This window comes from Carassius auratus, unplaced genomic scaffold (assembly GCF_003368295.1).
Source record: "Carassius auratus strain Wakin unplaced genomic scaffold, ASM336829v1 scaf_tig00016667, whole genome shotgun sequence".
Classification (NCBI taxonomy): Eukaryota; Metazoa; Chordata; class Actinopteri; order Cypriniformes; family Cyprinidae; genus Carassius; species Carassius auratus.
In genome coordinates this window covers 107,029-134,069 of record NW_020524700.1, presented here as the reverse complement: position 1 = coordinate 134,069, position 27,041 = coordinate 107,029, and the positions used below count along the sequence as shown (strand labels likewise).

At 36.0% G+C, this 27,041-nt stretch overlaps 2 protein-coding genes and 3 non-coding genes across 11 annotated transcripts in view; 2 read left to right on the top strand and 3 right to left on the bottom strand.

Moving 5' to 3' along the window:
- The window catches only part of LOC113075279 (zinc finger protein 271-like), a 57,853-nt gene extending 53,288 nt beyond the window's left edge, over positions 1-4,565 (top strand). For all 7 annotated transcript variants that reach the window (XM_026247982.1, XM_026247987.1, XM_026247981.1 and 4 more), the window contains one exon: positions 2,170-4,565. In XM_026247982.1, coding sequence (XP_026103767.1) covers positions 2,170-3,983 — 1,814 coding nt within the window. In that variant the 3' untranslated portion in view covers positions 3,984-4,565. The remainder of the gene's footprint in view (positions 1-2,169) is intronic.
- A 999-nt stretch (positions 4,566-5,564) lies between these two features.
- Positions 5,565-19,330, bottom strand: LOC113075285 (uncharacterized). Its single transcript, XM_026247994.1, has 4 exons — positions 19,195-19,330; positions 18,448-18,768; positions 18,061-18,372; positions 5,565-6,203 (listed from the first exon to the last, which is right to left on the bottom strand). Exons 1-4 carry the CDS (start codon positions 19,238-19,240, stop codon positions 6,085-6,087), a joined length of 798 nt encoding a protein of 265 aa, XP_026103779.1. The 5' UTR covers positions 19,241-19,330; the 3' UTR covers positions 5,565-6,084.
- Positions 19,331-20,339: 1,009 nt separating this feature from the next.
- Positions 20,340-20,412, top strand: trnam-cau (transfer RNA methionine (anticodon CAU)). Its single transcript has one exon. It is a non-coding gene; the product is annotated as a tRNA-Met (tRNA).
- A 1,252-nt stretch (positions 20,413-21,664) lies between these two features.
- On the bottom strand, positions 21,665-21,736 carry trnad-guc (transfer RNA aspartic acid (anticodon GUC)). Its single transcript has one exon. It is a non-coding gene; the product is annotated as a tRNA-Asp (tRNA).
- An 885-nt stretch (positions 21,737-22,621) lies between these two features.
- trnag-gcc (transfer RNA glycine (anticodon GCC)) lies at positions 22,622-22,692 on the bottom strand. Its single transcript has one exon. It is a non-coding gene; the product is annotated as a tRNA-Gly (tRNA).
- Between the last annotated feature and the right edge of the window lie 4,349 nt (positions 22,693-27,041).

Below are 27,041 nucleotides of genomic sequence, written 5' to 3'. Positions count from 1 at the left end.
CAGGTAGTGTCAAAATGTTGTTGGTTTAGAATAGATAACTATTTTGACTCGTGTACGAAAATTTTCTTCCAAATACGATAATTTTGAACTTCTGGTACGATACTTGGACATTTCCAATCTGGCAACACTGTCTCCGTCTTTCTCTCTCTGCGTCTTGTGCGCGCACCTCTCTTGTTCTCTCGACGTCTCGCGCGGCAGAGGAGCAGCATTTAATTTAGTTAAACACAGATATTATGTTGCTTTTCTAATTTTACATGCAAGTATAGCCGAAATCATTCAGTCACTATTTCATATTTATGCCGTTGTTCTTTCTGCCTTTCCCCCCGTGATTTTGTCTAGGGTATATCGCGAATATAAGACGATCCCCACCCCCTTCAGCCTATTTTTAGGACAAAAGAAACGTATAAATTCAATTGTCATAATATTTAACAATATTACTGTTTGTTGTTGTATTTTTCAAAACTTGAAACTTTGTGTGTGTGTGCGTGCGTGCATGTGCCTATAACAAACAAGTAGCCCTCAAGACTATTTTATCCCTTCAGGGAGCCCTCACTCACAAAAAGATGAGTGCATCTCTCATCTGGGACGGATCCAAATGTTTCCATGTTCCAGACGTATCTGGATCCTAAAATATTGTTTATTATATAGGCTAGTGTTTGTACTTTTATCTACATAAAACATCATCCTTCAAATCGGCTTTATCAGCACATTGAGGCGCGGTCACTCTGACATGTTGTTCAACGGAGTAGTCTAACTTTTTATTTATTTCTTAAACTCTATTAAAGCCTGTACATTAACAAAATAAAATAAAGCAAAATGATGTTGTGTCAGCGCGATGGTCATACCAAAGCTAATTGGTTATATAGAAGCAAGACATTATTCAAAGCTGTCAGCTTTTGCAAAATAATTAAAACTGTAAAGCTTTTGCAAAATAAAGTCAACTTCTCTCTGCAGTTTCGTTTTCCTTTTCCGAAAACTTTGGAACGTGTCACAATGAATCGTAATTTAGCACACTCTCTCTTTCGTTTCGTTAATCCTTCAATAGGATTTAAGTGAAATATATTTAGTGTATATGCCTATATTCCTTTTTGTGTAAGCCTATAGGGGTTAGTTTTTCAGTTTTCTCCATTCACAGAAGTGCTGCAGGTGTGTGATCTGTTGAATTCATCTCACACGATCCTATCACGACTCGCCTATGATGAGTTCACAGCTGAGCGGACATTTCACTCACTGGCTTCAGCGTCACATTTGTATATGCCGTACTACTGGAATTCGTGATTCATTGACAGCAAATTTCAAATATTAAATGGAACGATGAAATAACACTATTATCCCGTTAATGTCCATTTTGAATATTCGATTCTGTTCGGAACTATAAAATTTGATTTTGTTTCTGTTCCTGTCCAAATTTCGTACGTTTCTGGTTTTCGTTCCTTGAACCGGTGTTCTGTCGATTTGTCCTACGCTGTCAGATTTTCCTACCTCCCACTAAAACAGTGGGTACAACGAAAAATGCTACTGTAAAGTTATGATTTATTAATGTCTACACCTACCACAACCCTAATCATACCCTTACAGTACTGCAAATACAGTAATTATGTGTTATATTCGCGGTTGTAGCTAGAAGGGATACAGTTACAGGAAACCAACAATAAATATTAGTTTCTACCAATTAAATTGCGTTTTTATTAAAGTCTACACCTAGCCCAACCCTAAACCTACCCTTACAGTAATGCAGATCCATTAAATATCGTTGTTTAGCATGAGACAAAGGACGCGATATTGATGTGCGCGTGCGCAGTAAACCTCGGTAGGAAAATCTGACAGGGTAGGATAAAATGTCAGGACACCGGTTCAGAGCCCCGCACTGCTGTGTGTGTTCACTTTGGATGGGTTAAAGCAGAGCAGTATAGGTCACCACACTTGGCTGTATGTCACGTCACTTTTTATTGATTTTATTTTTAACACAAGTCATGTTAGATAATTGTGTAGTTAATCAAGAATATTTACTGTCACGTGCCTCTATTGTTTAAAAATGTTCAATAATTATTAAGTTATAGTTACAAGAATAGATATAATAATAAAACAGCAGGGTTCACTTTCATGGCTTTTATTTCTTTCTTTTACATTTCACAGTAAAAAAAATGTTTTTATATGCTTCATTTTCAGAGTTGGTCGAAGAAAACGAGGAGGATGAAGAACGCTCTCAAACCAAACAGAAAGATTTAAAGAAGAGAAGAGACAAGAAATCTTTCACCTGCACTCAGTGTGGAAGGAGTTTGACAAACAAACAGAGTCTTGAGGTTCACATGAGGATCCACACTGGACAGAAACAGTTCCCTTGTGATCAGTGCGGGAAGTGTTTCACACAATCATCAACCCTAAAGGATCACATGAAAATTCACACTGGAGAGAAACCTTTTGAATGTGATCAGTGTGGAAAAACATTTTTGTGGGCCTCATCACTGAAGGGTCACCTGAAAGTTCATTCAAAGGAGAAACCACATTCATGTGCTTTATGTGGAAAGTGTTTTTCACGTCTGCAGAGTTTAAAAGTACATCAGAAGATACACACTGGTGTGAGAGAATATATGTGCTTTGAGTGTGAGAAGACTTTTATTAGAGCTGAAAGTTTGAAACAGCACCAGAGGATCCACACTGGAGAGAAACCTTACAAGTGTTCACACTGTGACAAGAGATTCGGTCAGTTAGCAACTCAGAGAAAACATGAGATGATCCACACTGGAGAGAAAACTTTCGAGTGTTCACAATGTGACAAGAGATTCAGTCGGTTAGGATATCTGAAAACACATGAGAGGATCCACACTGGAGAGAAACCTTACAAGTGTTCACACTGTGACAAGAGATTCAGTCGGTTAGGAGACCAGAAAGTACATGAGAGGATCCACACTGGAGAGAAACCTTACAAGTGTTCACACTGTGAAAAGAGATTCGGTCAGACAGGACCCCTGACAAAACATGAGAGGATTCATACTGGAGAGAAACCTTACAAGTGTTCACACTGTGACAAGAGATTCGGTCGGACAGGATCCCTGACAAAACATGAGAGGATCCACACTGAAGAGAAACCTTACAAGTGTTCACACTGTGACGAGAGATTCGGTCGGACAGGATCCCTGACAAAACATGAGAGGATCCATACTGGAGAGAAACCTTACACATGTGATCAGTGTGGAAAGAGTTTGACAAACAAATATAGTCTTGAGATTCACATGAACATCCACTCTGGAGAGAAACCTTTCCCTTGTGATCAGTGCGAGAAGAGTTTCACACAATCATCAACCCTAAAGGATCACATGAAAATTCACACTGGAGAGAAACCTTATGAATGTAATCAGTGTGGAAAAACATTTTTGTGGGCCTCATCACTGAAGAGTCACCTGAAAGTTCATTCAAAGGAGAAACCACATTCATGTGCTTTATGTGGAAAGAGTTTTTCACAACTGCAGCATTTAAAAGTTCATCAGAAGAGACACACTGGTGTGAGAGAATATATGTGCTTTGAGTGTGAGAAGACTTTTATTACAGCTGAAAATTTGCAACAGCACGAGAGGATCCACACTGGAGAGAAACCTTACAAGTGTTCACACTGTGACAAGAGATTCAGTCAGTTAGGATCCCTGAAAATACATGAGAGGATCCACACTGGAGAGAAACCTTACAAGTGTTCACACTGTGACAAGAGATTCAGTTACTTAGGATATCTGAAAACACATGAGAGGATTCACACTGGAGAGAAACCTTACAAGTGTTCACAGTGCGAAAAGAGATTTAGTCGATCAGGATCCCTGAAAACACATGAGAGGATCCACACTGGAGAGAAACCTTACAAGTGTTCACAGTGCGAAAAGAGATTTAGTCGATCAGGATCCCTGAAAACACATGAGAGGATCCACACTGGAGATAGATCATCTTCAGATCCAGCACTTTCAGCTCTGATGACTCATCCTCACCAAACATAACAAAATAAAGCGTCAAGCAATAAAATCTCTTCTGTATAAATCTGTCCTAACAAAGAAACATCATCTTAAGTCCACATGAATAAAGTTCATCTGCAAGACCAGCAGTTTCAACTGTAACATGTTTGTGGGATTCACACCTGAAAGTTCATACGAAGGAAAAGACACATTCATGCTCTTTGTGTGGAAGGAGTTTTTCACAACTGCAGAGTTTAATAGTAAATGTTTTTTTTTTTTAAACATGTTAAGATATTCTCATTCTGGAAGTAAGATTTATGAACTGACATTTATTTTCTGATCCCATTTTTATTGTTTTTAAATCCATTTTTATTCTTCCATTTATAATGCCTTATAGTGCCATACGTTGTAGATAATTTTACTTTGTTGACTGTTTCCTGTCAAGAAGACGGCTGAATGCGCCTCTTTAAATGTTTTAGTGGTGCTCGTTGTTGTATTTTAAAACGCAACTGCAATGTTTTCAAATGACACTATAGTAGTGGTGCAATGAATCATCATTGATCCGTGATCCGTTCGGATCAATATCTTCGGTTCAGCACACACATGACCCTCGGATTGATTTATGAAGAAAAAAAAAAAAGTTGCGCATGTTCAGTCCACACTCAGTGGTCACGGAGAGTGGAGGAACGGAGGAGCTTGGACCACGTTACGACATCCCGTCGCGCACCCACTTCAGCGAAAAGATTGTGCCAGATCTTTATGAACAGGAGAAGAAAAAAGTTGTGGATGAACTATCCCGAGCATCCTGTTGCGCTCATGACAGAAGGTAGGATGTCCAGGGGGACGGAGAACTGCTCACCATCACAGAAGACTGGGAGATGAGAAGTCCGGCTATTATGTTAAAAAGAAGATATTATGCCATGTGCACGTTAAGTTGATTTCATATATTTTAATTTAATAATTTAATGTTAATAAAAAAGACAAAATGTATGTTTATTTGTCTTGGCCTTTTTTTTTTTTTGTTTGCTGATCCGAAAAATGATCACATCCATACGAGGAGCATTTTTAATTAAAACGTATAATCATTCCCAGAGATATTTGGGCCGAGTCAAGTGTGTTCATAGATGTTTCCATTGAGCCAATGCGGATAAAGCTATATTTAAATGTAAAAAGACACGATATTGTCTGACCTGACGTTTTATTTTTATCCATAAAAACACTACATCAAAAATTTTTAAGCAGTAAGAAAGATCCAAAGATCTGCATTTATCTGAAATAAAAACGTTTTGTGACACTATACATATATCATTAAAAAGCTTAGAATTTTGAGATGTTTTGAATGAATGATCAAAAGGATAAACAATGCAGATTTATTTTCATAGCCACCTTTACAGTGCCAATAATAGTGGAGGGCACTTTATACTAATATATTACTGTAACGGATTAAACCTTTATATTCATCCGGAAGAAGGAGGCGGGAACCGGCGGACAAACAAAACGAAACTTTAATAATCCAAAATACACACAAAACAGCGCACCAGCCCCTCACGGATGAATAAAACCAAAACATCACAATAAGGCCCAGGCCTGGTCGTCTCTCGTCCTTCACTATCGTCACTCCAGTTTTATATACTTCCATCTCCTCTGTGGGACTCGAGACCAGCGGTGGGGCGCAGGTGTCGCGGATTTCCCAATCACTCTACCGGCCTCGCTCGTTCCCACATCTCTCGGCCCCGCCCCACTAGTGAAATGAGTTAGCTCATAATTTCACCTAGACTCAGCTGTGACTATAATACACACAAAGCATTTACAAGCAATGGGATTTGACAGTCATTTTAAATCACTAATCATAAGGTAAGATCAGAAATCTCCTGGGGTAAGTTCCACTTCATAAAGTGGACGAGGGAAGTTTATACGGATAAACCCTCAACACATAAGGCAGCTCCATAAATCACAATGCAACAAGTTTGTGACATCACCAGTTTAATTTACTCCCTCATCAATCTAATTTGTAAGAAAAAAAAAATGTTAACTAATAAATCAACTCCATTGCAGATTCCAAGTGACCAAGGGCTTAGGACATTTCAATTCAGTCCACTGTAAGTTCTGAAGTGGAATGCTGCCATGGTGTCCTCATATTCCTGGCTTATTGAACTCTGTAAGATCTGATGTCATAAATCACTGCAGTGATCGTAGCCACGCCCACCAGAGCAGAGATGACCAATCGGATCACAGCTTCTGTAGAACCACAACATGCGAGAAAGTCTGTGGGAAGAAAATAGAAGAACACTGAGGCCTGTTTTCACCATAAATATAACTGTAAGAATATTAAAAGTCACATCCAAACTATACTGACAAAAAGGAATAATGATTTTGTTGGAAAACGACCTTTCAGAGTGATTTTTTTTTTTTTACAGCTGATGAAAGATAAAAACTATTCAGTCAATTAAAATCCTTTTGGCTTTAAAGATTTTAGCAGCAAATGAAACAACTGCAGTGTGCTTAGAAACTAACTAAGCTTAACTAAGCTATTTAATTATTGTTATAGTTATTGTTCACTGGTATGGATACTGATATTGTTATTATTTGTTGTTGTGGACACCAATATTGTCAGCATTATAGTTATTGTCTATCTGTGTGGACACTAATACAGTTATCAATACAATTATCATTATGGTTATTATCCGTCTGTGGGGACATAAATACAGTTATCAATACAGTTATCATTATTGTTATTGTCCTTCAGTGTGGACAGTAATACAGTTATCAATACAGTTATCATTATGGTTATTGTCCATCAGTGTGAAAACGAATATTTATTATGGTTTTTGTCCGTCAGTGTGGACACTAATACAGTTCCCTATCTGTCGGTCACTACGAGTTATGCCGAACAACATATGGGGTCTCACTTAGGAGGCCAATCATCTCTGAGTTTAAGAGAAAACGGCAATGAAAATTGGATTTAACATACCTGAGCCACTTTCCATGTCTACGGTTATATATAGTTAGGTATAAGTAAACCTATAGTATAGGTTTTATGCTGAGGAGCCGAGAACGTGTCCCGGCAACAGCGAATGGTTCAAGGTTGTGGCATGGGGACATAACGTCTCCGTTCCCTCTATCAGGGAACGAGGGTGGTGTACGTAACCCAGACATTCCCTATCTGTCAGTCACTACGAGTTATGTCGAATGACATATGATGTCCTATGGAAAACGCCACAACTTGAACACTGTCACAACCCTGTGGCGCTGCAATTGTCGACAAGCAACGGCGTGTCACAAAAGCTACGCTTAAGGTCGTAACGTTCCCAAAGTCCCAGTGCAAATTCACTGACCTTGGTACCGAAAGGGAACCAAAAGGGTGAATACATTGCTGCTGGAGAAGGCCATGCTGCTGTTCCGTCGACCAAAACGTTTTTGGAAGGGATTTCGACCTTCAGTAAAAGATTGCATCGAATCATTCCTATTTGTTCATTCAGCTTGACAGAACGATGGGGAAGCGAGCCTTAGGAAAAGGTCACTATGGAGACCACATCCCACCAGTCGGGAGGTGACATGGAGATATTGATATGGACTGAACCAGGGGGCAGTACTACATACTTAATGTGTCTTTGAGGCAGGTCCTACCTTGGAGTAGGGATGGAACATCTGCCAGAAGAGACTGACAGAGTGGGTCTGTCAAGGGATGACAGTTTACCAAGAGGGAAGCCTCACAGTGGAAAAATACACATATGAGATTACCCATTGGGAATCAAGCCATATGGACACCTAGCCCAGTACAGGGGCTGACAGAGACTCCGGGCATGCTAACACCACTACTGGGCCCGGCGACAGACTGCTCCACCAAGTGTGACCGCCGAGGGTGTTCGTCCAGGATATGCCAACCGGGGAACTCTACTGGAAGAAGAAAGGCGCTCGCATCCCCATGTTAGGGGGAATGGCGCAGCAAGCATGACACTGAGCAAGTCCCTCCAAAGCGATACCCCATATCTCATTATACATAACATTTCCGTTCCCTCCATCAGGGAACAATGGTTATGTACGTAACTGAGACTTTATCAGTACAGTTACTACTAATAAAGTTGTCAATACAGTTATCATTATGGTTATTGTCCGTCGGTGTGGACACTGATAAAGTTGTTAATACAGTTATTATAGTTATGGTTCATGGGTGTGGATGTTATTACAGTTATCATTAGGGCTCAAGCCTGGAGGGCGAGAGCCCCATTGTTTTCCTTAGGATTATTATTTTTTTTTTCTTTATTCTTCTAATTTTTTTCCAAGGTTTCGGGGGCTTTTGGGGTCCTTAACATGCTCAAAAACTCTTGAAATTGGCACACACCTTGGAACCTGCGGCCATTAGGGCCGGGCAGAGTCTGATACAGGGGCGTGGCACAGGGGCTCTACAGCGCCCCCTGTAGTACTGAGGGCCATATATCATGCATACTTGCACCTATACATATGAAACTTGGTAAATATATATATATAACTCATCAAGCCAAACAACTTTCACGCTGCATGTCATAAGCTCCGCCCAACAGGAAGTTGGCTATTTAGGGTTTTATGAAAAACACATGCTCTGGAATTTGATATACTCCTCTGAGGAACTCCACCCGTTCACCACAAAACTCGGTGAACACGATCTCAAGACATTGGGGATGCTAAATTGCGAAGAGATTTTTGATATCTCGAACGGTTTGCCCGTGGTGAGGTGTTGAAATTATGGCAAGAAATGAGAAACAGGAAATGATCAAACTTAATTGGTTTGTTCATTGTATGATACCGATCATATATATGTGACTATTAGGAGTCAAAGTTATAGCTCCACCAACTGGCAGCAGGAAGTGAATCATTTTCAAAATACTTTGAATTCAGCATCTTATTTTTACTTGATTTGCTTCAAACTTCATCAGAATAATGACAAAACAAGGCCGAAGAAAATCTGTTGTGGGAATCTTTTACCAAATATTGTTGCCATGGCAACGTGTCAAACTTGAATGTTCTGTTCTGGTGATTTTTAGGCAGATAACAACCTCAGATTTACATGAAACTCGAAACAGATATCAGTATTAAAGATAGCTAGACCATGGCAAAAGCTTTTAAAAGAGCGTGGAAGAGGCACTCTATAGCGCCACCTTTTGTCAAAAGTGGGGGGATTAGTTTTAGCTACAGACACCAAACTTGGTACATAAATTGTACTTATCAAGACGGACAACTTTCTAATTCACAGTCATAAGCTACGACCAACAGGAAGTTGGCTATTTTGACTTGAATATGGATTTTTGAGAATATTATTTTGTGAATTAATGCATACTCCTCACAGGGGAAGTACACTATACACACCAAACTTTGTCTACATGAAGAAAAAACATCGAGGAACTTAAATTGCGAATGAATTTTGGATAGCTTGAACGGTTTTGGCATGGTGATTTTTTGAAATAACAGTAAAAAGTGAAACATTAATCGTCTTGTATTTTTAAATTGCAGCTTCCAAACCTTTAGAAAACCAGTGATTCTGAGGAAATATGCATAGTTTCACGACTTTACAGCATTTTATGATTAAAAGAAAATTAAAAAACTGTCAGACATCTGATCTCACTCTGTGTGAGGAATGTATGTGTGCTGACTGTGTGTCTGTGTGTGTGTGTGTGTGTGTGTGTGAGTGTGAGTGGGGGAGGGGTGTGAGCTGAGTGGCAGACAGACAGACAGAGAGAGAGAGAGAGAGAGAGAGAGAGAGAGAGAGAGAGACTTTAAATTGTTATTTTTTTGTTGTTGTTGCTAATTGTGCTGTTTTCATTACAGCTTAAGAAATCTCTTAGGCCTTATCCTTTTCAGACAGTTTCAGGGATTAAAAAAAAAATCTAAAAATACTTGTGCTGCAAATTAGAATTTCAAACTCATTTGATACTGACCTCTGAAACCCTGTGACATGACATTTATTTCAATTTACATAATCTCATGAATGTAACAGTAAACCTGTTCAGCTCAGAGATGAAGACTAAGCTGTGATGCAAGCAGAACTATTTCACAAATGCTTATAGGTTAATGAAATCATAACAAAACACTTTTAAATTATTTAAGGATTTGGTAACACGTTAAAATAATGTCTCAATTGTTAACATTAGTAAATGCATTGGTAACACTTCATAATAGCTGCACTCCTTAGCTAAGCATTAGTAAATAGTCAGTTCATGCTTTATATAGACTTCTCCCAAAATTTATATTTTAGTAAGCATTTAATAAATACAGCTATAATTAAATTGTTCATGGTTTATATGCACATTTATTTTGAGGAGATTAAAGGCTGTAATCTTCCTAAAATTAAAAAAAATAATAATAATAAATAAATAAACACAGAACTCAGAAATATTTATTTCAAGATGCAATAAAAGAAAACTGTACACTTGAATTTATATATATATATATATATATATATATATATATATATACACAACTGCATAAGTTTATATTTATTTATTTTTTATCAAGTGTACAGCTAATAATAATAATAGTAATAATAATAATAATAATAATAATGCATTTTATTTAGTTTTAGCTACAGACACCAAACTTGGTACATAAATTGTTCTTATCAAGACGGACAACTTTCTAATTCACAGTCATAAGCTACAACCAACAGGAAGTCCGCTATTTTGATTTAAATATGGATTTTTGGGAAAATTATTTTGTGAATTAATGCATACACCAAACTTTGTCTACATGTTGCAAAAACATTGAGGAACTTAAATTGCGAATGGATTTTGTTTAGCTTGAACGGTTTTGTCGTGGTGATTTTTTGAAATGACAGTGAAAAGGGAATCATTAATTGGCTTGTATTTTTAAATTGCAGCTTCCAAACATTTCAAAGCATTTTTTCATACAGAGATCAAATCATTCTGAGGAAATTTGCATAGTTTCATGACTTTACAACACTGTATGGACAACAGAAAATTAAAAAACTGTCAGACTTCTTAACTGACATGATCTCACTCTGGCCACTCTGTCTGTGTGAGGGAAGGTAGGGGGAGAGGGAGAGGGAGGGGGAGTGTGAGGGGGTTGGTGACTGACTGAATTTTTGGTGACTGACAGTGTGTGTGAATTGTAGGGAGGGGAGGGGCTATCTGGCAGAGAGAGAGACAGAGAGAGAGAGAGACCTAATCATCTCTTTAATCATCGGGGGGAAAAATCAGTATTTTAAATGTTTATTGTTTTTGTTGTTGCCAATGGTGGTGTTTTTTTTCCCCTTTAATTACAGCCTAAGAAATATCTTAGGCCTTATCCTTTTCTGACAGTTTTAGGGATTTAAAAACATCCTAAGAATCCTTATTTGTACTGCAAATAATAATTTCAAACTCATTTGATACTGACCTACGACATCCTGTGACATGACATGACATTTATCTGAACTTAAGAGTTATGCATCTACATCCGTCTGCTTGGACTCTTGTTTGTAGGTGTTCTAAACTTGCTTACTCCTATTATCAATGGCAACGGCATAGGAAAGCCAGTACATTATATATATATATATATATATATATATATATATATATATATATATATATATATATATATATATATATATTGCATTTGTTTATATTTCATTTTTGTAAATAACTTAATTTATAAATGATAAAAAGATCCTTAAAAAAGTATGAAAATACAATGATTGAACTTTATAGATGTGCTCAAGAACAAAAAATGTATAGCTGTATTTATTAAATACTTAATAATGCCTATGAAAGGAGTGCTATTATGCTGTTTCACACTTTCAACTTTAGTTAGTCTGTAATGTTGTTGTTTCAGCATAAAAAAGTTCTGCAAAGATTCAAAGCTCAAAGTCCAATTCAATAGGAGAAATTTTATTTAACAAAAATCACATTTTAGAAAATAACAAAGAACAACTTGTTTGGACTACAACAAATATTTTCCAGAATTTGTGATATCACAAATACGGACGAATGGGATGTAAATTGGTTGAGCTGCACTAGAGAAGGCAACGAGTGTGATATATACGTAGTTGACAATGAAGACTGGAAAAGAAAAAAACTCCTTATATTCAGGTGTGAAGAATTATTAGGCATTTTTCCATTACTGATAAAATGAGCCAAAAAATGAGCTGAAAATCCAAAATTATTAGATCCCCATGAGAAATATTTAAAATAAGTACAGTACAGTAATTGCAGAGTTAAGACATGACCACTGGACAGCAAAATGCTTACTGGGTCACAGGGGTCAGAAAAAAAACAAGTGGAGAAGAACAGAAACACATTAACTGGAAAATAATTAATAATTAAAGTAAAGAATTAGATGTAAAACTATCAGGGAGCATTTAGTCTACAGTACCACAATTTTTCAGAGCTGCAACTTTCCTGGAGTCTCCAGAATTACAAGGTGTCAGGTTCTGAGAGACTTAAAAGATCCCAAAAATGACTTAATTAGAATAGCATGAAGTATTGTGAAATACTATATATTGAGACTTTATATATAGGCTTTATGAACAGATGGGTTCTGAGTGACTCTTTTACGACACTTTGAGGAATATATCTTCCAGAATCTGGCATTAGATTTAGGAGCTTATTTTTTATTCCATCTCCTATCCTGAAAGGTCTGTCTTGCAGAATTGACTAAAAATTAATCTTCACATTAATTCTTAATTCTTTTGCAATTCTTTTTGTCATTTCTTCACTGTTTTTTTTTCTTCTGCCCCCGTGACCCAGTCACCATTTTTTGTCCAATGGTCAAGTCTTAACCTAATTATTGTTAATTATCTTAAAATAATTATTGTTCATGTTAACATAGTTAATGTTTATGAATGAAATATTATTGTAAAGTGTTATTAAAGTTATATATATGGTTCTGTGAATGTGATTTCAAAGTCTAGATGATTCGGATTAACCCTTTAACTGCCGTATCCCTTAAAATCTGACTGCCAGAAGGCTATTGTGAATGCATGTGCCCGCTGAGCACAATTTACCTGATGCCACAGTGGTGGCGTTGCACTGATGGCTTGAGCCCGCCATCGCTGCTTGCAGCTATATTTGTAATTATTGTCTATCAGTGAGGACATTAATACAGTCATCAATTCAGTTATTGTTTTTGTCAGTTGTCGGTGATCGATTAATTGTTGTTAAGAGATGCAATCGATTAAAGCTATTGATAGTCGGTTAACATATTTAATGTTGGGCTGAGTGCGTCTAATGCTCAAAACGTGCAAACGGTTGTGATTGAAGTTGACCATATATAAATGCATCATCATATGTTCATATTGTACAAATTACGCTTTTAATGTGATTTAAACTTAAAAAGTACTTTAAAATAGAAACAACACAAAGTTCTTAAACATGGAAACAATATAAATGTAGCAAATACAGTACAGAACAAAAGTTTGGAAACATTACTATTTTTTTATGTTTTTGAAAGATGTTTCTTGTGCTCATCAAGCCTGCATTTATTTGATCAAAAATACAGAAAAAATTTAATATTGTGATATTATTACAATTTAAAATAATTGTTTTTACATTTATTATACTTTAAATTATCATTTATTTCTGTGATGCAAAGCTTAATTTTTAGGATCATTATCACATAATCCTTTAGAAATTTCTAATTTGATGATTCATTATCAAAGTCGGAAACAGTTCTGCTGCTTAATATTTTTTTCAGAACATGTGATACTTTTTTAGGATACTTTGATTAATAAAAAGTAAAAAAAAAAAAAAAAAAAAAAAAAAAAAAAAGAAGCTTTGTTTTTAAAATATAAATATTTTGTAATAACAATATACACTTCTGATCAGTAATTTGTGGTCAGTATTTTTTCTTTCTTTCTTTCTTTTAAATAAAATCAATACTTTTATTCAGCAAGGATGTTTTAAATTGATAAAAAGTGATAATAAAGAAAATATATTATTAGAATATATATTATTAGAATTTTTTTTATTATATTGAATAAATGCAGTTCTTTTTAACCTTTACTTCTTCCTTCTTTCTTTAATGATGCTGAAAATTCAGCGTTGCATCACAGGAATAAATTATGTTTTTAGAGTATATTCAAATAGAAAACTATTATTTTAAGTTGTAATAATATTTCACAATATTACTGTTTTTTCTGTATTTTTGATCAAATAAATACAGGCTTAATGAGCAGAAGAAACTTCTTTCAAAAACATTAAAAATAGTAATGTTTCCAAACTTTTGGTCTGTACTGTATGTAATTTCACCAGATAATTATTTAATATTGAGCAGGACAAAGTGACAGGACATTCCTACAACTTGTTAATTCGTTCCAACAACTTATTAATTTGTATCAACTGTTCATGTTTCATTTAAGTGAATTGAGGGAATAAATTAATAATTCTAACAAATTCTTAATTCATGAAAAAATGGGATGCTTATAAAAGCATAAGTAATAGGTCTAAAATAAAATAAAAATGTTTTCCTCCTTCTATTTGTTTGCTTTATTTTATAAATCTTCTGTTTTTATTGATAGTGTGCACAAATAAAAGTAAAAACTCTTGCGGATTACATCTTACTCATCATTACATCTTACATCTTACTTAAATATCTTAAATTTTTATGTCTCAGCTGTTCAATATTCTAGCAATTAAAACTTAAATCAAAGTCTGTTTATTATCAAAATAAAATACAGTCAAACAAACATATTAAAGGTTACACTTCTCAGTTTAAATAGACTGTAGTATTACGATCATCTCTGCTGTTATGCCAAGGACATTTTTGGTCATGTGAAGAGTATGATCTTTTCTGTCTATATGCGAATGTGTGTAAAGGTCAAGCCTAGTAGTTAAAATTATAAATAATAGTTTAACATGCAAATGCATTGTCAGTATGGAAACATTTGGATTTGTGGCAAATGAGACGAGAGCAATAACCTCCAAAATATATCCAGCCAAACCTGTGCTCGCTCCGTCCTTGTAGGCCACCACGATCTAGTTTGTGTGATTAATTTAATTTGAGTGAGAAACACATTTTGGGGAGGGGGTTTGGCGTGGTTCAGTGGGTTTTGCACATCCTGTCATACCAGTGACCACTACGATAGATGCATTTTGCAGCATTAGGGTTCAAGATTAATCGATTAATTGATCATGGAAATGATCGAAAATTTACATCCCTAGTGTGGACACTAATACAATTATTGTTATAGTTATTTTCCATCAGTGTGAATAATACAGTTGTTATAGTTATTGTTTGTTGATGTGGACGCTTATTTAATTAGTGTTTTAGTTACTGTCCATTGGTGTAGACACTTATACATATTTCATTATAGAAATCATCCTTTGGCACTGCTGTTAATGTAGTTATTTTTATAGTTTTTGCCCTTTTGCATTGACACTAATACAGTTATCATTTTAGTTTTTCTTAGTTGTGGATGCTAATAGATTTGGGTGTAAGATTATTGATGCCATTTTGACTGGATCAGATAAAAGATCACAGCAATGCCATTCACTGGACCAGAAAGAAGATCGAAGCAAGGAACTTTTACGAGAATCAACACCTAGATTATGTCTCGCAAGCTTAGACCAACGCACCCAACTGAGAGATAAACAAACGGCCCACACTAAATGCATAACCCTCCACCTTCACTCCCTTTACCCACCCCCCCCCCTCTCCCCTAATTTACTATCCAAACACAGGACACTAAAGAAGTCACTGAATTACCTTTCTTAATCAGTTTATAACAATGCAACAATTCGTGTGTCATGGTGTTTTAAAAAAGGTCTCTGTGTGTCTGGTAAAGAGGTCTCATTCTCTTAACAATAGAACAGGTAACCATAAATCATAAACCAAAATTATTCAGTGTTTGGAATAACAGCGTTTAAAAGAACGGCATTAGGTAACGATGTTATTTTTTCAGTAACGGGGTAATCTAACTGATTACTTTTCCTGTCGTTACAATGCCGTTAACGTTACTGAACGTTAAATGCAGTGCGTTACTATGCCTTGATTTAATAAACTATGCAATCCGAGCGCACCCCTGGCTCACACAGCGAGTGAGCAGGTGGGTTAATAACGAGATAAGCGATTATGATTGGCTAAGGCAGAGTCATGTGTTTCATGGTAGCCAATCAGAGCCAGTGTTTTTACACACATGCCGGCACATGCGCCAGCGGCGCCAAGCACACACACACACACGCAACAGCTACACAGAGATTCGCAGGGGCAGCAGAAATGGCGAGTCAAGGGCAATCAGATGAAAAGTTGCTATTTTCAAGGTGGAGATATAAGCACTACTTCAAATTCATTGTGGTCAAAGGCAAGAACGTGCATGTAATGTGAACATGAAATGTGTGACATGCATCTACAAAGCTAGTGGCCAAAAACCCTTTTTTTTTACAAAGATAATACTTGAAGTGCAGGATAAAACTCTTGCTGTCTGTTGACGTGCAATAAATATCGAAAGTTATGTACGAACACCTGTCTATTATACTCATTTCAACTGACTCGTTAAAACTGGTCAAAAAAATACAAATTCTTTGACATATAGCAACTTTTTTTTTTTTTACTTTCTCTGGTAATGAGTTACTTTTATTATAGAGTAATTCAGTTAATAACTCTTAGTTAGTTACTTTTTGGAACAAGTAGTGAGTAACTATAACTAATTACTTTTTTAAAGTAACGTTCCCAACAGTGTAAATATTGTAAACAGACTACTCCCAGGTTTTTCACACAAATTACCCCCTGTATGTAAATACAGCCTCCCCTAGAAATCACAGTATTTTTGATTATCTGATTATCAGATAACATTTATACATTCTTTCACTTTGATATTATTGAATGTTTTTATGATTGATTAGTGTTTTTTATATTGTTTGAATTGAATTATTACTTTGATTACCAGATTAATAAATTGTTATTGTTGAATTTATTCTGGTTGTTATGAAATTATTAGTTCTAGTAGATTAAACCGTATCCTTGTTACCCCGCATTTCTGCATCAGGTTAGTAACAGACATTTGGTTGAAATGGAGCATAGGGCACACCAATTATATTTTTAGAGCTCTGGCTAACTTTTGGCATTAGTTCAAGTGTACTTAAGACTGTAAGGGCTAAAAGGGAATTTCCGTTTAGGTCAACTGGACGTTGTTCGACCAACCTAAATAGGGTGAGCTTAACCTCTGTTTATTGTAATATTATTCTAGTCAAGTATACACGTGAAATCATGGCATGGCCATACCAAAACTACTATTAGGGAAAGCAATATTGGTCGGCCTATGTCTATAGCAGTGGTCGTGACCTCTAACTAATAATAATACTACTTTATTCAAGTGTGTACGAATCTAAGGGGACTAAACAAAAATACTATTAGAATGAGCAAGCATAGGTGCGGCCATCTAAAGTATTAGCTAGTAATTACCTACGGTATGTCTAATAATCAAAGCTGGTGAGTATGTAATCGTCGGGTACGCTAACGGCCGATGCGATACCCCTGAAAGACTTGAGCATCCAAATTAAAAAATAAATAAATAAACAGATAAATCAAAATCTTTCAAACATTTATCTAAATTTAAAAACATTCGTGAATATCACTAAAGGCCTTATTCATTTTTTGGAGTCAGATGAATTGAAATACCTATAAGGAAATGTATTCATTTTAATGAGGTTGTGATGAATAACAGGAAAGACAGCAACGCGCAAGGATCCTTCTGCCGGATCATTGGCTACCGTCATTGGACCAGTGGGCGGACCTTACAATGGGTAAAGTAAGAACATTTCTGGTTTTGTTTCCAGTTCCAGTTTTGCTAAACGATTCCTGGTTTCTATACCATTTAAATTAACTATTTTTTTTTCACTATTTTACCTTCATTGCATGTAGTGTTACTGTAAGGCAGGCTGGATGACCAAATAGTCCCTTAAAGAGGCAGGGTGGCATTCATTCACTGCTCACAGCGCTTCGTCATGAGTTCCTCATGTTATAAAAAAAAAACGGTTCTGGTGTCCAACCCTAGACGCTAATATAATTATAGTTATTGTCTGTTGTTGTGGATGCTAATATAGTTATAGTTATAATTACCGGCATCTGTTGTGGATGCCAATATAGTTATAATTATTGTCTGCTTGAGAGGACATTAATATAAATATAAAGTCCACTAACGTAACATTTGTCGTACCTGAACATGAGTGACAGAGCTTGCTGATGTCCAGATGTTGAGTCTGGTTGATGATGGGATTGTTGATCACACAGCTGTAGCTGTTTTTCTCCTGATATTCCACCTCCAGAGGTAGAGAGAGACTGATGCTGAGATCAGACACACTGATGCTGGACAATAAACCGTTTCCTTTGTACCAGGAGAGAGTCACATGACTCACATTCACCACTGAACACACCAATGAACAGTTTGGAGATGATGAAGAAGAACATTGTGAGGGGTCTCTGCTGATGACAGGAACTGGCAGGTAAGCAACATTTTTTCCCGAAGTATCTGTATAAACAGACATTTCAGATTTATTCAAAACTGTTAAACTAAACTAAAATACAAAATTAATCTGTAACCCACCAATGACAGTAACATTGAATCTCTTGTATGATGTTCTTCCAAGGTTGATGACTGTTAGATCATAAAGTCCACAATTTTCAGTTCTGATGTTTCTGATGGTCAGAGAACCAGTCTTTTCTTCAAGTATGAAATGTTCTTTACTATCAAACATATAGACGACCTGCTTATGGATTTCAGCAATTAGATTGTCTTTTGATCCAAATGTCCACAGTATCAGGTCATCTCTCTGTACTTCAGTAACATCGGTGTGTAAAGTGAGAGAATCTCCCCTCATCACTGATATGGATTGGATTTCATCAGTGTCGGCAGCACCAAACACACCTGAAAATCATTTTGAGCACATTCTCAAGTACATATGATAAAGATTATGCACTTTTAACACTTAACAATACACTGTAATAAAATGTGTGAAGAACCGTTCACACCAAGAACGATAAGTGTTCACACCTATGCACTTTCCACCGCTTTAAATGCTTGAGCTCTTAAGCAGGTTGGATTCTGACAGCTCTCATTGTTTGTAAAAAATGTATCAGCTGAAAAAAAAAGGTCTGAAAGTAATTCAAAAAGTTTAAGCATTAACTGCTATTCTTTTAAATTTAGAATGATTTTAGGTTTTAAAGGTTAAACGATTTTAAAGCCATCGCCCTTGGTGTGAACAGGCCTTAAAACTAATTGTTAACTCTGTTTCATTTAATACAAAAGCATCTGATAAGACATCCAATTAACTATATTTTTTCAGTGACTCACCTGAAAAGATGAAGAAGATAAGCGTAAACAGAACGAAGAAAATCATCCTGACCGTTTTGCAGCCTGTTTATCTCAAGAAGTGCCTTTGCGGATGTAAGTAAGTACACCTCACCCACACACTGTGCTTCAAACATACAGCGTACCAAGAAGATTAAACCACAGGCATAAGTTTATAGGTCCCCGGTTTACTGACCTCATTAACAATTCAGACTTAGCATTTTAGCGCATTTGTATCTATTCAGCGGTGCGTTTCCTAAAGCATTGTAAGCTAACCATGGTTGTTAGTTCCAACTCTAATGATAACGAAAGAACTTGCAACCAAAGTTGCTTTTGGAAAATGCACCCCTGGCCAGTGTAAACTGCAGAAGGTTTTCTGCAGTTTACACTGGCCAGGGGTGCATTTTGGCTACAACACCACCACTAACCCAGCAAGATTAATCCAGAGAGACAATGATGGAAGAAACAATAACTTGTGAAAGTTTGGTTTCCTAATCACTAATGCATGAGCTCATGAGCACTCTTTAAACAATTAGAAATCTCTTTAAACGATTCAGTAAATGTTCAGATTCAAAGGAGTCATTTGTTCATGAATCAAACAAAATGACTCAGCAGGACATAAAAAGCAGCGAGATTTAATTTAAACCAGCATGACATTCTAACCTGTAAAATCTAGAACTTACCTCATTGGATGAGTGATTTTTTTTTTTTCTTTCTACATTTTACTTACATCACCACGGACAGCGAGGGATATATGTAGAGCATAGTTACGCCTTTATTGGTCCCAAGCGTGCCTCTGTGATGGTGTCATGTTATTTTTAATATGCATTTCTTTCTTATAATAAATTATTAATATATGCATGTGAAATGAATGGTTTTAAATGTAATTTAGGCATTTTAACTTGGGCCTAAATCTACAATGTTTAAAGTGATTGTTCGCTTTGGCTCCCTCTGTTGGGCGAGGTTGAATCTCATTGTTCATACTGATCTATTGTTTCTGTCATTTTTGTACAAGCTTGTCTTTTGTGATTGTAATAGGTGTTAAAACAAACATAGCAAGAACAGAACAGATATTCAAAAACCTGAAGATCTGGAACATCAGGAGGAACAGCAGGAACATAAAGAGGTCTTGCACACATGGACTTCAGGCCTCGTTGGCGCAGTAGGCAGCGCGTCAGTCTCATAATCTGAAGGTCGTGAGTTCGAGCCTCACACGGGGCAAAATCTTTTGGTTTTTGCTGGAGATTTTCAAATCATTTATGCTGTTAAATCTGTGGAAGGATAGTTTACACACTTTTTACTCTTTGCAGTAAGTATTGTTTTATATAGTCTTTTAGAAGTGCTGCCACCTGGTGGGTGTTTTGCAAATGTCATCATCATTAACTGCAACCATTAAAAATATTTTACTTAAAATAAGTGTTAACTGAAATTATATTATACTTAAAATCACTGAATGCATAAAGACGTGCTGCATGGGGTATGAAATCTCGGTGCTCTCTGGTTGTATGGGATAGTATAGATTTAAGGACAAGAACTCCAAGCCACTCGAATTGTATAGTGAAAAGTTAAAAAGCCTTTATTGCATCATTGGCTTTATACGTTAAAACTCTTTTGGTGAGAGGATATATTATATTTATTTTATTTAAGGTAGCAGATTTTTTTCATTAAGTACTAGAATAGCTAAAAATAAAATAATATATATAACTTTACATATTTTAAAAGGCCAAAAACCAATAATATTGACAAAAAAAAACTTGTGAAATTGAAAAGAAAATGGAACATAAAATAGTTTAAAACATCAATTTAAACTATAAATTTGAGTAGACCCAGGGAAAATAAAAAAAAATACAAAAACAAAAATGTATAAAAGTAAATTATTTAACTTTTATCTAAAATTGAAAAACTAAATCTAATTTAAAATATTTAAATTATAATTTTTTTTTTTTAAATATTTAATATTTTAAACATATTTAATTTATTTAAAACATTAAAATAAAATCCAACCCGAAAAAATCTTTAGGTATAGCATTATACCAGTTGGGGGGTGAATATATTATAATAATTACTGACAAGTTAGTTACACTTGTGTCATTTGTAAACAATCGATGACAACATGCGACACTGTTAACTAACTATAAACAGCACTTCGACATCAATTACTAATCTTGTTCATTTCAAGATTTACTAATATATTTTTAAATACCCAAGTTCTATTTTAACATTAGCAAATGAAACATGAACAAAAATAAAATAATTGTTTTTGTTTTTCAAGAGTAACAAAGACTCCATTAACTAACGCAACAAAAATAGAGACCTGTTTGTCAACTACATTTTTAAACACTCTACTAATGAGATGTTTGGTCTTGTTTTAAGATAAAAACAAGTATGTTATTCACAGGCGATCTTTATATATTACAGCAGGAGTCTATAAATGAATTTTCCTGTGAACACGAAGGGAGAAAAAAAGCACTTTCTCCCCGTCGGGGAATCGAACCCCGGTCTCCCGCGTGACAGGCGGGGATACTTACCACTATACTAACGAGGAGTGAGGGCACACACATTGTTGTATCTATTTCCTGCTACGCCAAACTCACTGCGTGTCTTCTGATGTTAAAAACAAGAGGAACTACAAAACAGGTTTTGTAGCATTGCAGTAACAACAAATCACTGTTTAACTCGTATCTTACCTTCATGTTGTATTGCGGTGATTATATCATGGTCTCCAGATGAGTTTCTTATGTTGTATCGCTCAATTACACACAGGGTCTAAAATCAACACCGAAACAGAGCAGTTAGCACAATAATGAACTGAAATATGCTTTGTTGACCATCAAACTCATTTAAGATCTGTAAATGTAAATGTTTATGTTTAAAAAGTCATAGATGTATACATATTTTGGACTATGGGGGCGCCATTATTCTGATGACGTCAAATGGTTGCACTCCGTGAGCTGCTGCTGAATGTTTGTGGTCTATCACATTTTGTAAATCTTTTAAGCTGTAAAAAATCTTTTGTCGTGTACCCAGCTTTATGTTGCTTCTCTTGTAGCCCTCCAACTGAAAATTACAACCCAAAGCCACACAATGTGGTATCATATCAGTACTTTATGAGTTCTGTCGCGGTCAAAAGTGCCAGAAGCTCACCGAGTGCAACCATTTAACATTATCAACGCAGAATGTACTGAGCACATAAAATAATGCCCCCCCCATAGTGTAAAAAACGAATTAGATTTTTTTAAAATAACTCAAATCTTTCGTGGTTTTTCTATTACACATTTTAATACGAGACATCATTTACGTTATATTAAGCTAAACATGTTTTGATACCCGGGGATCCCTTTAAAAAGTTAGGTTTGCTTCCTGTTGGTAGATCACTTCATAACAAAAGTATTGGTGCTTCAGTGTGTAAAATATGTTGAAAAGAAGTTGTTGCATTGGCCGGGAATCGAACCCGGGCCTCCCGCGTGGCAGGCGAGAATTCTACCACTGAACCACCAATGCTCACATGACTGCATTTCCCGCTCAGGAATTTTTGTGATGTCACAACCATCAGTATCCTCTTTAAAACATTGAAAATAGACTAATAAACTAAATAGTCATCCATTCAAAAGGCGTACTAACCCTAAAAATACTCACTTTTAACAGACACCTCGACGTCACAACGAGCCGCTTCCTCTTTGAACAGAGAAAGAAAAACATGAACAAAGGTGAACATCAAACATATAAAGCACAACTGAAACAGTATTAAATATCTACTGACTTAAACTCTGTAGTCCCAGAACTACAAACAGCTATCAAAACTGTAAAAGTGAACTTATATTTGGAGAAAAATAAAAAAACATTTTTGGACTGAGGGTTTAATATTTAATCAACCACTAGGTGGCGCACCACGTCTAACATTTAACATTATATGCCACACTTCTAATGATTATCATACTACCAATTACAATTGGTTTCAAATTATATATATATATATATATACTTCATATTAGTAGTTTTCACACACCAGGGTTCCCACTCTTTCATGAACCCCAGATTCATGGACTGTTAAGGACTTTTTTTTCATAAAAAGATATATCTTAAGCATGAGCACCAGTGGTGTCAAAAGTACTGGCATTCATTACTCAAGTAGAAGTATAGATACTAGAATTTAAAAAGACTTTTGTAGAAGTTGAAGTATCAACTCAAGCTTTTTACTCAAGTAAAAGTGTAAAAGTACTGGTTTAAAAAACTACTTAAAGTATAAAAGTAAAAGTAATGTAAGTAAAGTAATGTAAAAAAAATGCCATTAAGAACAAAAGCTTAGGCCGCACCACAGGGGCCTATTGTACACCACCCCACCTCCTCAAAAAAAAAAAAATTCTAAAGGCCATAGGCCATAATGACTATAATGTTATATTAAAATGTTCATGTTGAAAAATTTGGGATGCACTAGGCTTCCTGTTTCAGCCGCATATATGAAAATACAAAAATGGTGTGCACATCCCAAACATCCAATTAGGACGCAGGTGCAAGACAACTGAATGATATAGACAAATAAAGAAGTGAAGTCTGAACACTGAAAACTACTGCTCCAGAGGAATTTAATCAAGCAACGTTTCGACCTTCAGGTCTTCATCAGCCGCATATATGCCCATTTAAAATGAACGCACTTTAGTACAATCCAAATACATTAAAGGAATAGAGATATGATGACTAGTTGCCAATAAGTATTGTTATAGTGCAAAAAGTCAAACTTCAGAGGCTTGGCATCAATAACTTTTAATGGAATGTACATCCATGATTAGCTGCAGGAATCTGCGAGGGCAATGGACAAGAACATTGGTGCAGGCTTAGTAACAATTACACTTGTATGGCTGTCTATTTACAATAAACATTATAGTGCTGTCAAAATGAATGATTAATCCAAGTGATTAATCAAAAACTAAAACTGAAAAATAAGTCATAATCCTGATACCTTCTTGATTGATACCTTATTTGCTACATACGTCTGCTATGTCCAGTGTTCGGGGGGTAACGAGTTACAAAGTTGGTATAGCCTACTTATCACAACATTGTCAATCGCATCGTCAATCAAAAACGCTAATTTATTCAAACGTCTCGCTACCGAACTACCTACAGTAGCTTAATTTGTGGAGGACGAAGAAAAAGCACTAATTTGGTAAATGAGCCAGTGAGAAATAATAACTTTTAAGTAGGGTCCAGTGCCTTTTCGATACTTTTAAAACGGTACCGGCTCCTAAACGGTGCCTGAACCGACACTTTAAAAAAAAGAACCACAAAAAAAAACTATGGATAACTTTAAAGAACATTACAAATATTTAAATTAAATCCATAGCTTTTCAGCTTGGATGCTCTCATTTCCCAAGTTGTGCTTTCCTTAATCTAAGGCTAATAAATGTATTTCACAATCTGGGTCATTATTTAATACAAAAGCACACATAATGTTTCTACTGTATCTCTGTCACTCGCTCTGATATTTAGTTAAGATGAGTGGTCATTCTTTATAAAGTAGCAACAATGTCGTTTTTAAAATACAGTACTGTGCAAAAGTCTTATGGAAAAATTTGTATTTTCTCCCCAAAAAGGGTTTTAAGCCAGTTATTTATATCTTTTGCTGTAGTATGTCAGTAGGAAATATCAGTTGGTCATTAATTTTAATAATAATCTAGTGCGACTTTGAATGCACAAGCAGTCTGACAACGGGAAAATTAATGTTTGGAAATGTAAACTGATATTTTATACTGACATACTACAGCAAAATATATAAATAACTGTCCGAACACCATTCTTTTAAGTGAAAATACTAAAGTGTCTAAGACTTTTGCACAGTAGTGTATGTATAAAGTACGTATGATTAAATTAAGTATATTTTAGTAAGTGTAATTAAAGTATGTGTTCGTTCATATGTGTTAAGGGCTAGATTTTCGCTGGAGGAAACGGCTGTGGTGTGATGAGCGAAAACTTTACAGATGAGAAACCGACTGCTACCTTGTGTCCTTTTGTAAACTGTATTTATGACAAAGAACTGCACAGATATGGATATTCTAACAATCTATCGATAAACACACACCTTGTGTCCTCTGTTTGTTTAAGTGCGCATGCGCTGCTCCGTTCGCGGTCTGCGCCTCTGCAGATTGAAGAGCGCGCTCAAAGACGGGAGGAGACCGGTCTGACGCTGGTTTCATGTGAAATTTAAGCGGACTGACTCTGAGGCGATCGGATACCGGTTCCATACCCAACCCTACTTTTAAGAAATATATTTTTTGATAAACGAACCCAAAACTGGCTATGTCCTTGCTGGACTGTGATGTGATATGTGTCACGTGCAGGTGCGATGGATCGCGTACAGACCAATAGGGTGTCGGAATGGTATATGTTTATACTTCTCATCCAACCACAATCAAATTCACTCCATCCGGATGGCGCGATTTATCTGGATAGGTTTTTTTTTTTTTTTTTTTGAATGAAAACAAGCCGAAATGAAATAGCAGTAACAAAGCTATTTTTAAAATGTAAGGAGTAGAAAGTACAGATACTTGCCTGAAAATGTAAGGAGTAGAAGTAAAAAGTCGGCTGAAAAATAATTACTCAAGTAAAGTATAGATACACCAAATTTCTACTTAAGTACAGTAACGAAGTATTTGTACTTCGTAAAAGTGATTTACAGGGGAGTTTTTTTTTTACCTTTGAAATGATTTATACTACAGATGGGGCACAGAAGAACACAAAAGTGGACTGTAAGTTCCTTTTTTGATGTTTAATGGTGGGATGAGTGTAAATAAATTCACACATTAATGTGGAGGTTAAAGGGTTAGTTCGCCCAAAAATGAAAATTATGTCATTAATAACTCACCCTTATGCTGTTCCAAACATGTAAGACCTCCTTTTATCTTCGGAACACAGTTTAAGATATTTTAGATTTAGTCCGAGAGCTCTCAGTCCCTCCATTGAAGCTGTGTGTACGGTCTACTGTCCATGTCCAGAAAGGTAAGAAAAACATCATCAGAGTAATCCATGGGACATCAGAGGGTCCGTTGGAATTTTTTGAAGCATCGAAAATACATTTTGGTCCAAAAATAGCAAAAACTACGACTTTATTCAGCATTGTCTTCTCTTCTGTGTCTGTGTGAGAGAGAGTTCAAATCAAAGCAGGATATCCGGTTCGCGAACGAATCATTCAGTTCACCAAATCAAACTGAATCGTTTTAAACGATTCGCATCTCTAATACGCATTAATCCACAAATGACTTAAGCTGTTCACTTTTTTTAATGTGGCTGACACTCCCTCTGAGTTCAAACAAACCAATATCCCGGAGTAATTCATGTACTCAAACAGTACACTGACTGAACTGCTGTGAAGATGGACACCGAGCCGAGCCAGATAACGAACAATAGACTGACTCATTCACGAGTGAAGAACCGGTTGCATCGGTGTTCGGATCACCAGTAGTTCTTTCGGACAGTTCGATTCAATAAACCGGTTGAAGAAAACGGTTCACCGGTTCTTTTGCGCTCAACGTAATGTCGTCATTTGCGATGATTGCCCTTGATTCAAGCCTTTGGTTTACCCGCGCTCATAACACTAGCACAGAATCAGTTCAGTTCAGACGCTCTGTGTGTCAGTCTGCTTCACGCTAAATCACACATGCGCAGTATCATCGGCTCCTCGGTTCATGAATTGGACGCGTCTGACAGAAACGGTTCTTGACTCGTGAACGAGTCAATGTTTTGTTCGTTATCTGGCACGGCTCTGTGTTCATCTTCAGTTCTCTCTTCACAGACAGTTCAGTCAGTGTACTGTTTGAGTAAATGAATTACTCCGGGATATTGGTTTGTTTGAACTTAGA